This window comes from Cynara cardunculus, assembly GCF_001531365.2.
Source record: "Cynara cardunculus var. scolymus isolate 2C chromosome LG 13, CcrdV1, whole genome shotgun sequence".
In the NCBI taxonomy this organism is placed as follows: Eukaryota; Viridiplantae; Streptophyta; class Magnoliopsida; order Asterales; family Asteraceae; genus Cynara; species Cynara cardunculus.
The window spans coordinates 8652423-8663725 of record NC_037540.1 but is presented as its reverse complement, the minus strand read 5'-3'; the positions used below and the strand labels follow the sequence as shown (position 1 = coordinate 8663725).

Sequence of the window (11303 nt, the reverse complement as noted above, 5' to 3'; positions counted from 1 at the left end):
ATCTGGGATTCAATGCGACAGAAATATGAGGGCTCTACAAAGGTGAAAAGAGCTCAGTTGCAGGCCTTAAGAAGAGAGTATGAACTTCTGTCCATGAAAGACGGTGAGAAGGTCGATACTTACTTAGCCCGGACCTTGACGATCGTGAACAAAATGAAGGCAAATGGCGACCCGTTAACTTCAGGGGCTGTTGTTGCTAAGGTACTACGTTCATTGAGCCCGAAATTTAACTATGTTGTTTGTTCTATTGAGGAATCCAACAACCTCGATACCATGACAATCGATGAACTCCATGGAAGTCTTCTTGTCCATGAACAACGTATGATTGGGCAGCAAGATGATGAACAKRTTCTGAAGATATCAACTGGGTYACCCTCTCGTGGACGGGGAAGAGGACGAGGCGGTCGAGGAGGAAGAGGTCGTGGCAGAATTTCATTCGATAGAAGTAGGATAGAATGTTACAGGTGCCACAAACTTGGACATTTCCAAAATGAATGTCCAGATTGGGAGAAGGATGYTAATTATGTGGAACATAATGATACAGAGGAGATGGTGTTGATGGCTCAAGTGGATAAAGGTGGCTCGACAAAACAATGGAATTGGTTCTTTGACTCGGGTTGTTCCAATCATATGACAGGTGAAAGAAAATGGTTTAGTACCTTGGATGAATCTTACCGTAATAATGTGCGACTTGGAAATGATGTTCGTATGGTTGTCATGGGAAAAAGGGAATGTTCGTCTCGACTTTGAAGGTGTGATTCACACGTTGAATGATGTATACTATGTCCCAGATCTCATGAACAATTTGATCAGTGTTGGCCAAGTCCAAGAAAGGGGAATAGAGATCTTGATTAAGAATGGTTTTTGCAGCATATACCATCCAAAAAAGGGGCTGATCACAAGGGTTCAAATGTCCTCAAACAAAATGTTTATGATCAAGGCTAGACCAGGTGGCATTGATGAGTGTCACAAAACAGAAACTGATGACACTACTCGTCTTTGGCATCAAAGATTCGGGCATATCAACAACAGGAGCTTAAAGGTGCTGCATGATAAGGATCTGGTGAGGGGGCTGCCAAGGATTAATGTCGAAGGTGGAACTTGTTCGGACTGTTTGGTAGGAAAACAAACCAGAGAATCATTTCCTAAAACAAGTTCATGAGGGCAACCCAACAACTTCAGCTTGTCCACTCAGATATTTGTGGACCCATCACCCCTCAATCGACGAGCCTAAGGAGGTACATTATTATCTTTATTGATGATTTCTCACGAAAGTGTTGGAGTTATCTTTTGACAGAAAAATCACAAGCTTTAGACACCTTTAAGAAGTTTAAAGCTTTGGTTGAAAAAGAAGCAGGAGTTGAGATTAAATGTTTGAGGACCGACAGAGGAGGTGAATTCAATTCCAGTGTGTTCAAAGTGTTCTGTGAAGACAATGGCATACAAAGACAACTCACTGCAGCTTACACACCACATCAAAATGGCGTGGCAGAGAGAAAAAACCGAACTCTGATAAATATGGTGCGAAGTGTAATGAGTGCAAGGAAGGTTCCAAAGATTTTCTGGCCTGAAGCTACCAACTGGTGCGTACATGTACTCAATCGAAGTCCTACTGCAGCTCTTGAAAATTGCACACYAGAAGAAAAGTGGAGTGRTCGAAAACCATCTGTAWGTTATTTYAGAGTATTTGGATGCATTGCTCACGTTCATATTCCTAAGGAAAGAAGGTTGAAGCTGGATGACAGAAGCTTAAAGTGTGTCTTGTTTGGGGTTAGTGAAGAGTCCAAAGCATATAGACTCTATGACCCTTCCAACAARAAGATTATTGTGAGTAAAGAYGTTGTATTTGAAGAAGATGCYTCCTGGAAYTGGATACAGCAATCAGTGATCAACCCTACCGACCTGGAGTGGGAAGATAAAGATGAGCAGGGGAGTGATGAAGATGGGCCAAATACCTCAGATGTTGTTAATAGCCCATCGAATGAACTAAATAGGGCTAATAACGCTGATGGGACGTCGAATATAATTGAAAGCGGGCCTTCAAACACTAATCCAGTTACAAGCAATATTGTTGAAAGAAGAAGGAGAGCAACAAAAGCACCGTCTTGGATGCAAGATTATGTCAGTGGAGAAGATGTTGAAGAACAAAGGGAAAACGTTGCTATGTTTTCTTCTTTATCGGAACCAACCAACTATCAAGAAGCTGCGCAAGACGAGTGTTGGATACAGGCAATGAAGCAGGAGATCGAGTCAATTGAAAGAAACAACACCTGGGAATTATGCGATCTGCCAGCAGGTGCAACAGCAATTGGTGTGAAATGGGTCTTCAAAACTAAGCTAGACAAGGATGGGAAGATCGATAAATAYAAGGCTCRACTCGTGGTAAAGGGGTATGTTCAAAGGMAAGGGATTGATTACTCTGAAGTTTTTGCTCCAGTGGCTAGATGGGATACAATCAGAAGCATTTTTGCACTTGCAGCACAACGAGGTATGAAAGTTCATCAATTAGATGTAAAGAGTGCTTTTTTGTATGGTGATTTGGAAGAGACTGTGTATGTAGAACAACCCCAAGGTTATGAAGTACAAGGTAATGAAGGAAAGGTCTATCGATTGAAGAAGGCCCTATATGGTTTAAAGCAGGCTCCGAGGGCCTGGTACGGGAAAATTGAAGGCTACTTTCTTAAGGAAGGCTTCAAAAAATGTCCATTTGAGCCGACCCTGTTTGTTAAATCAGCTAAGGAAAATGTTTTCTTAATCGTTTCTATCTATGTAGATGATTTAATTATAACAGGAAGTACACTCGAAGTAATTGAGGAATTCAAGGCGTCGATGAARTCTGAGTTCGAGATGTCAGATCTAGGAGAAATGCGATATTTTCTGGGTGTAGAGGTTATACAAAGTGAAGATGGTATTCATCTCAATCAGCGRAAGTATGCTCRTGAAATACTCKAACGATTCAACATGAAAGACTGCAATGGTGTAAAGAYTCCTATGGTTCCGGGCTGCAAGTTGGTGAAGGATGATCAAAGTGGGTTTGTTGATGCAACAATCTACAAACAAATGGTGGGCTGTATCATGTACCTGGCAGCAACGCGTCCAGATATAATGTTTGTTGCTGGTCAATTGTGTCGTTATATGGAGGCTCCAACTGAACAACACATGGCAGCGATGAAGAAATTGTTTCGATATATCCAGGGGACTAAAGAACTTGGAATTTTTTATAAGAAAGGAGGYAGCGWTCTTTTAGTGGCRTATTCTGATAGYGATTATGCTGGTGATCATGACAATCGAAGAAGCACTTCAGGTTRTGTATGTTTTCTGAGTGGGGCTGCAATTGCTTGGTCTTCCAAACGACAACCAATTGTAACCCTCTCGACTACTGAAGCAGAGTTTGTAGCTGCCACAGCATGTGCGTGTCAAGTTGTATGGCTAAGAAGAATGTTTGAATACATTGGTCTGACTCAGGAAGAAGGTACTGTTATTAATTGTGATAACATGTCAACTATAAAGCTTTCGAAAAATGCGGTTATGCACAATCGAAGCAAGCACATAGATGTGAGGTATTTTTTTCTTCGTGATTTGGTAAATGATGGAACAATAGAGTTGAAGTACCGTAACACTTCAGCTCAAGTAGCAGACATCATGACAAAACCGTTGAAGGTTGATCAGTATGAGAAGCTGCGAGCTGCGAGCTATGTTGGGTGTGTTGGAAGCAACTGAGATAAACTAAAGTTGAGTCTTTAGTTTAGGAGAAGATATGTTGGAGTGGGTCAAATATGATCATGTGAATAAGTTCCTGTTTTACAGGAAGAGTTTGTTTATTTTTGAATTGTTCTAGTCCTCTCCTATAGACTAGGAGTTTGTTCTTTGTTTCTGTTAGTTTTTCCTACGTGTATTTAAGTAGCCCTCTGGTGGCATTAATAAAGTGAAGCATTTAGCCCCATAACTGAGTGTTTTCCCAATATTGTGTCTGTGATACTAAACAATTTTGGTGTAACATCGATAATAAATATTTTTATAGAAAAAAATAAATTATTTTAAATAAACAACCCAAAACACCCCCGTTTTCTGTGGGAAGAGGAATGCCTTCTGTAACTCGTCTTATATCCTTCTTCCCATTTGTGGGGAAAAATGCTTCTGAAATCTGGTTTTTTATTGCATTCTCGAATCCCTCTCATTTCTTCCACCTTCTGGACAAGGTACGGTGATTCCTGCTTCTAGTTTTACTCCCTCTCTTCTAAATTTGGAAATTATTGAAATGCATAGCATTTCAAATTCGAAATTGATGTAGATTTGTTACTAGTTTATGCTTTTCAGTCTCTAATATATGCTAGTGTGTAGTTATCCTTCAAGTTTAACATCTTCAACGATTTCAGAGTTCACGAGTATGGTCTTTATGCTGTGGGTGTTTTTATTTGCTCTTTCACTGGTTCATGGGTCATATATTGTATTCGGTTTTTAGTTTTAGTTTCAAAAGAAGCTTGGGCTTTCACCAATCCTTGTTTTGTTTTTTTAAATTTCTAGTGTATTTTGTATGAATTAAGCAGAAATACACTCATGTTTGAGGTGAATTAAGTAAAACAGGGCTTTTTAATGTTATGTGCAGTAAGGTTTGTATGAGAAAAATGAGCACTACGGATATGGCAACAGCTACACCAGTTTACCCTAAGTTTATCCCAGTGGAACAGAGTGAAATTACTTCAGTGAGCAAGTCTGACGGTATGATTAGAATTAGCTGTTTGATTGATTATTCACTATTACTTTCTCTATTTTTCTGGAAAGGGGATTCTATGTCTTGCTTTTGGAAATCGAGCATACTGGTTATCTAGATTCTACATTGTTTTTTTTTTTTTTGGAAGTATATAATATTTATATACGGCAAATGCAACAAATAAACTCACACACCCTGACCTAGAAGGCCAAGGACTACGATACCCCTAGGCCAAAGGCCCTTTGGTTAGATTCTACATTGTTGAAATGCCTGCAAAGAGCATGCCACTCATTTCTACATTTTGTTGAATGCAATTTGGTTGAATCTACCTGAGCTAAACTACCATTTCTATACGTAATATTACAGGCTTCAAATTTCGCGTGGTTTCATATAACATCTTGGCTCAGGTATGTAACACAGGTATTTAGGTTGCCAATTGATTATTTGTTGAATGTATATATTGTTGGTAATGGAGTCCCGCATAAGCTATACTCGGAGCAACGAATCTGTAGACGTGTAGAGAGAGATTCAAACGGGTTCAAATATGGGCTAGACACGAGCCGTCAAACCTCTATATATGTAGGAACCTTCCCTTTATCTATAAAGGCTCTTATAGAAAGAGATTCAAAGGGGGGTTTCACATAATCTCTCAGTCTTTAATTATTTAATAGCATTTATGTTGTAGCATTTTTGAGAAATCAAGCACAAAATTCACACAAGATAATCATAACAACAAAGGTGACACCAAGGTTTTTACATGGAAAACTAGAGAAGGACAAAAACCAACAATAATCCACCTTGGCTAAGAAAGTAAGAATTATCACTAATTTGTGGGCCCACCAGGCTATTTTGGATGACCTGCACACACCTGTATATTTCTAGCTTTGAAAGCTAAGTAGGACACTTGTATGTCTCTGCTACTTTACAAACTATATTTGGTACTTTTCGAATTATTTGATGCACCAATGTGGACATAGGAGATCTCGATATATAGGCTATGGAAGACACCTATATCTATAACTTTCATGACTTGGGACCAGAAGCTGTATAATACTTCAACAAACCCCGTGTCTAATACCTAGCAACGGGGCACAACTTCAACTTTATAGAATACTACACATTAGTCAATGCCTTGATTTTAACTAATTGTATATCTTCAGAAGCTCACGTCTTTGCAATTTTGCAGGTATATGTAAAAAGTTCTAAATTCCCATACTCTCCAGCACCTTGTCTCAAGTGAGTTTCCTGCTTTCTGAAAATTCTTTTGGTCATTACTTGAAATGAAGCTATCATGATATGAAAACTTCTATAGGTAGAAAATTATAAAAATATCATTGGATGTTTCTTGCTTTGTATTGGTTTTAGATCTCCCTCTCTTTCCAGTTGTAAGTTTGTCCGTATTGGATGTTTGAATTCGTCGATCATTTATCTTACTAGCATTTTCTGGTTCTTTATGCTTTATGGACTTACAAGGGCTTCTAGTTCCACTTCTTAGATTTTGCTAGGGAGATTCTCTAAGGTTTAGGCAATATTGGAATGAAGAAATAATATCCATTTTGAACAAGTTAGACTAGCTGTGACTCTGTGAGAATATGTGGAACCCCATTAGATTACTCTCCAAAAGAGCCCTTGAGGAGAGAAGGGGGATTCCAACATATATTAAAGAAAAACGGTCTAAGCCTAGAGGACAAGGGACTCTAACACGCCCCCTCCAACAGAGGGTACATATTGTTTTAGTCTCGAGACGGGGCTAGATAGGTACGGATTGCCCCAAAGTGTCGAGTCTGCTTTGATACCGTGTGAGAATATGTGGAACCCCATTAGAATACTCCCCAACAGAACCCTTCAGCAGAGAAGGGGGGGGGGGGGGAGTCCTAGCTTTGGCATGGATCTATCGTGTGTACTTACCTTGAATGAGTACTCTTCACTTTTATAGACTAAACATGCATAAAATTTGGTCTGCTATTACCACAGGTGGAAAGCTCGTTCATCAGTAGTTCTTGATGTTCTCAAGAGTCTTGATGCTGATATCTTATGCTTACAGGTTTTCTTCATATCTTATCTCATGAATAATCCAGGTCCACTTCAGATACTGTTGTAATCTTTCTACTATCCTTATTTCCATCAACTCTGGGTTTTTCTTACAGAGAAATTTCTTACAATTGTTACCAGGAATTAGATGAGTATGATAATTTCTACAAAGAAAAAGTAGAGAAGCATGGTTACTCAAGCATTTACATTAAGAGAAGTGGGAGGAAATCTGACGGATGTGGGATTTTCTACAAGCACAAGAAGAATGATTGTTACTTACTTCTTTTGATTTAAAAATGAATGAACAACTATTGTTGCATTTACGTCGATATGACAATTTGCTGTTCTTTAAGTCTGTTAAATGTTAAATCACAAAGTCAACATATTTAGTTGATCTTCTTGAATCCCTTTTTGTGAAAAGGCTTTGTGAAGACTTTCCAGGAATTAATTCTTCATGCATTGATTAATTCTTCATGCATCGATTAATTCAGAGAGCATACATGATGTATATATATATGTATGCATATACACATACATACAGACATACTTCTATACAATTTGACTAGAACTCCTATAAAATTGTAAACAGTTTTCTCTCCTTGTGCATGTATCTCTGCCTGTCTTTCAACAAGCATGATTTCTGTGCAACTTAATCTTAAATGATATCCACTATATAAATTATATATAAGGCTGATATCCTAAGATGTTACTTGTTCTTCTCTTTGCTCTCTGCTATTAGAAAAAGGGACTCATGATAATTGGAATAGCCATCTTCAAGTATGTTCTTGTTCTCTTCTTTGGTCTCTTGCCTTTGAAACTCTCTTCTGTCTTTCCTGATTTTTAAAATATACTACTCACATGCGGTTTGCCAGTTTAACGAATGGTCTGTGAATGCATCCAAAAGTGGTAAACTAAAAATCACGATTGATGGAGGGTACTAGACTCTGTATGTGAATCTAACAAGTGCATAACATCTCAAGAATTTGTTTGAATGGATGTTAAAATCGAATTTAAAGTTCGTCCTGATCTGCTAACATATAAAAACCAAAAATTTCACTTCATTATTATAAACAAGGAAGTTCTCATTAATTATATTAATGAACTCAATTATATCCATTGAACTTTGGAGTGATGTGTCTGCTGAATTTTTTGAACCAAACTTAGAAGAGTTGTATTGATAGCAAACACATATTTATTTTAGTCATGTACTCTGTTTACCTTTTTGTTCATTTGATATCCAGATTGGAGTTGATCGTAGAGGAAAGAATTGACTACAATGACCTTGCTAACTTGATTCTAGATGAACCATCACGAGTGGAACAAAAGAAGGCTCTTGATACCAATAATAAAGGTATTTAACTTGTTATCAAATATTGTTTGTTGGACAACCAAGAGAACAGGAGGATTGAATAGGTTGTTTAGCAAAATTAAGTTTTATAGCACAAGCAACAATAAAAATTATAGTGAAAAAGTATATTTAAACGTTTGTTATCACAATTGCAGTAAGAATATGCAAGTCCACACATACTTAAGTTGTTTTCTGTTAACAAGTTGTAAAATGGTAAGAAGCTGCAGCATTCTACAACATGGAAGTCAATCTAAATCCAACAAGTCATATTCCTATGCAAACTTGAGATCAAATTGATGAATTAAGCCATAGTCTATTAAGCCATACAAGATTAGTCATATTCTTAAATGATCGGTTCTTGATTCTAGGATCATGATACTCCTAGAGTTCTTCACCTTCTGTTTTGTTGATGTTGGTTTGTGTTTTAACGCTATCATAATGCGGTTTCTTTCTTCATTCTGGCATAGAGCAAGGAAAGACTCAAGGGGATCTTGGAGATCCTAATGATCCATATGTACGGTTGAAGCGTGATTGTGTTGGAATTATGGCTGCATTCAAGTTCAAAAATCCTTGTCAACATTATGTCATTGTGGCAAACACACATCTTTACTGGTAATGGTAATTCCGATTCTGCCCTTATGCTGTCTGGACTCAGGTGGATCATTTGTTAATTTTGTGGACGATGAAAGTTTGAATTCTGCTGTCCAGGGATCCAGAATGGGCCGATGTCAAACTTGCGCAGGCGAAATATCTATTATCACGTGTAGCCCAATTCAAGAAAATGGTATCGGAAAAATTCGAGTGCACACCGTCAGTACTTATTGCTGGGGATTTCAATTCGGTTCCTGGAGATAAGGTACGCAATACGGTGTCTCTTATAATGTTTCTTTTTGCCTTATTACTGGTTGTTATTTCATTTTACCCACCTGCACTTGACTTTTTAGCAAGCACACAAAATGAACATATATTTACATTAAATTTCAAGAAACCCATAGTTGTTTATTTTAGGGCAAAATGCAACTAACTTTGCCTCAGTTCCTATTTAGTGCAACAAAGAATTTTTTTCTCAATCGTGAAACCAAGTTTCAAAATTTCTTATTAAGTACCTATTTTGACCGGTAACCTGCTGATTTTGTAACATTTAATGACGTGGATGTCAAGTTTATCGTTCACTTGGCTGTATCTCTTTCTTAAGCACATATACACATCATCAAATGTTACAAGATCAGCAGGTTATCGGTCAAAATGATTACAAGATAGGGTATTTTAAGCTTTGTTACATCAACCGAGAAAAAAAATTCTTTGTTACACTAATTCGGAACTAAACCAGACTTTGCTGCATCTTGATGCATTTTGCCCTTTATTTCTACCAGAAACATGAATAAAAATTGAAAATCATGTTATTAGCACTATATGGTTCTAAACCAATCAATATATCCCCTCGGAGGTGTGCCTTTGGCGTGTAGCTCAGTTGGCAAAGGTGTGGGGCGACTTTGCCCAAATCCAAGACAGCTCCCAGGTTTGATCCCGGGCCCCGCGTTAGCCGCTGAGTGAGCCAAAAAATGCCCCCCACATTGGTATCCTTGGAGGCGAGTTCCATGTGGGGATGGTTGGGGTTGCCGGTAATCAACTTTTTGGCCAAATATATCCCTTCAGAGGTGGGGTCTGGACTCTGGAGGTTGGGATGTAAGCAAACCTGACATCTGCTCCAAATAATAAATCAGCTATTTCCATGAATACCCTCTAACTTTCGAAAAAGTGTTATGTGAGAAAACAAAGTGACCTAAGATTTATGATATGGGTTGTGAGTATTAATTAATGTTGCAGGTATATGAGTACCTTCTTTCAGGCGGTTCTATGGTGGTACCTTTACCAGAATGTTCAGAAGACGTACCAGTTCCTTTGTGCAGTGTTTATGCATACACAAGGGGTGAACCACCGTTCACAAACTGTACCCCTGGTTTCACTGGTACGCTTGATTATATATTATTCTCCCCTTCTGAAGGCATCGAACCGGTTGGTTACCTTGAACTTCCAGTAGCAGAATCGCCCGACGTAAAAGGTGGATTGCCAAATTATTACCATCCAAGTGATCATCTGCCAATAGGTGCTGACTTTGCAGTGGTTTAAGATAATTAAAGCCTCTTTTTGGGTGATCATCGCTCCCAATTTGGTCAATTTTTTAGGTGGTTGTTCTTTTCTAAAGAATTTTTTTCTATCATTATTTATATATTGTTTGTTACAGTGATTTTATGAACTACCTTTCTGGAGTCAATAATGATAATTTTCAAACTTAAAGTCCTCAAATATCATCCCATTTTGTTGAACTTTGACAAGTTTTTAGTTTGATTATGGGGAAAACTTCTACCCAACTTTGTTTAGTCTAAACTTCTTGTTGCTCATTTATAAATTGGTGGTTTGTGCTTGAGAAAATGGATCACATACCATCTTTGTGTGACAACTTGTTCTACATGGACTACCAATAACTTCCATCATGATTTATATATTGTTGAGCTAGTTTGCTGCTTTTCGCTTTAAGGTTTTACACTTGCGTTTTAACCCTTGAAACTGAAATTGCCGCAACACAAACAGGATTTCATACTTATACATATACATTTATACTAACTATTGTACACCTGCACTTTATAGGGAAAATTGTATGAAAATGCATCGTATTTTGATCTGGTTCTTTTTTAGGTAATGTACATTCAGAACTTTGATTTTGGTATCTTGCATGTCATGTGATATCTCAAAAATTTAGGTGGCTGAGTTATTTATACATTAGGTAAATGGTCAACTGAGTTATCTACACATCAGGTAAATGGCCAAAGGGGAATATTCTCAAAGCAATCTAGCATTCAATATTAAGGGGATGTTCGGTTAAAATGTGACCATTGAATTGAATTTCTGGGATTTCAGTAAAATTGCACAAACATTGAATTTAGAAATCTCATAAGTGTATTTTTTATGATTTATTTCTAATAATGCGTTAAAATATGTTTAAAACATTCATTTTGTATTAATCAATTAATAAAAACTAAACTATAATTATTTATGATTTGTTTTTATAAATTTATCTATAAAATATGGAATTTAAGTCCATTCCAAGTCCTACAAATCGAACACATCAAAGATTCCAAATCTCTAACAACATTCCGTCAAACCAAACGTCCCCTGTATGTGCCATTCAATTTGTACCAATATAAGTTCAAT

General features: G+C 37.5%; 1 protein-coding gene across 2 annotated transcripts; it reads left to right on the top strand.

The window, feature by feature from the left end:
* The first annotated feature begins 4072 nt into the window (after positions 1 to 4072).
* LOC112525918 (carbon catabolite repressor protein 4 homolog 4) lies at positions 4073 to 10457 on the top strand. Of its 2 annotated transcripts, XM_025136233.1 has the most exons (11): positions 4073 to 4199; positions 4342 to 4401; positions 4607 to 4719; positions 5078 to 5118; positions 5898 to 5947; positions 6686 to 6755; positions 6884 to 7005; positions 7984 to 8093; positions 8558 to 8702; positions 8799 to 8946; positions 9918 to 10457. In XM_025136233.1, exons 1-11 carry the CDS (start codon positions 4132 to 4134, stop codon positions 10218 to 10220), a joined length of 1230 nt encoding a protein of 409 aa, XP_024992001.1. In that variant the 5' UTR covers positions 4073 to 4131; the 3' UTR covers positions 10221 to 10457. The 2 variants fall into 2 exon arrangements, with proteins under 2 accessions (XP_024992001.1, XP_024992003.1); XM_025136235.1 differs by lacking the exon at positions 4342 to 4401.
* Positions 10458 to 11303: the final 846 nt, after the last annotated feature.

Coding starts and splice junctions, on each gene's coding strand:
- LOC112525918 (XM_025136233.1), top strand. CDS start 4,132: ATGCTTCTGAAATCTGGTTTTTTATTGCATTCTCGAATCCCTCTCATT. Junction 5,119..5,897: donor CATATAACATCTTGGCTCAG/GTATGTAACACA, acceptor GCAATTTTGCAG/GTATATGTAAAAAGTTCTAA. Junction 8,703..8,798: donor GCAAACACACATCTTTACTG/GTAATGGTAATT, acceptor TCTGCTGTCCAG/GGATCCAGAATGGGCCGATG.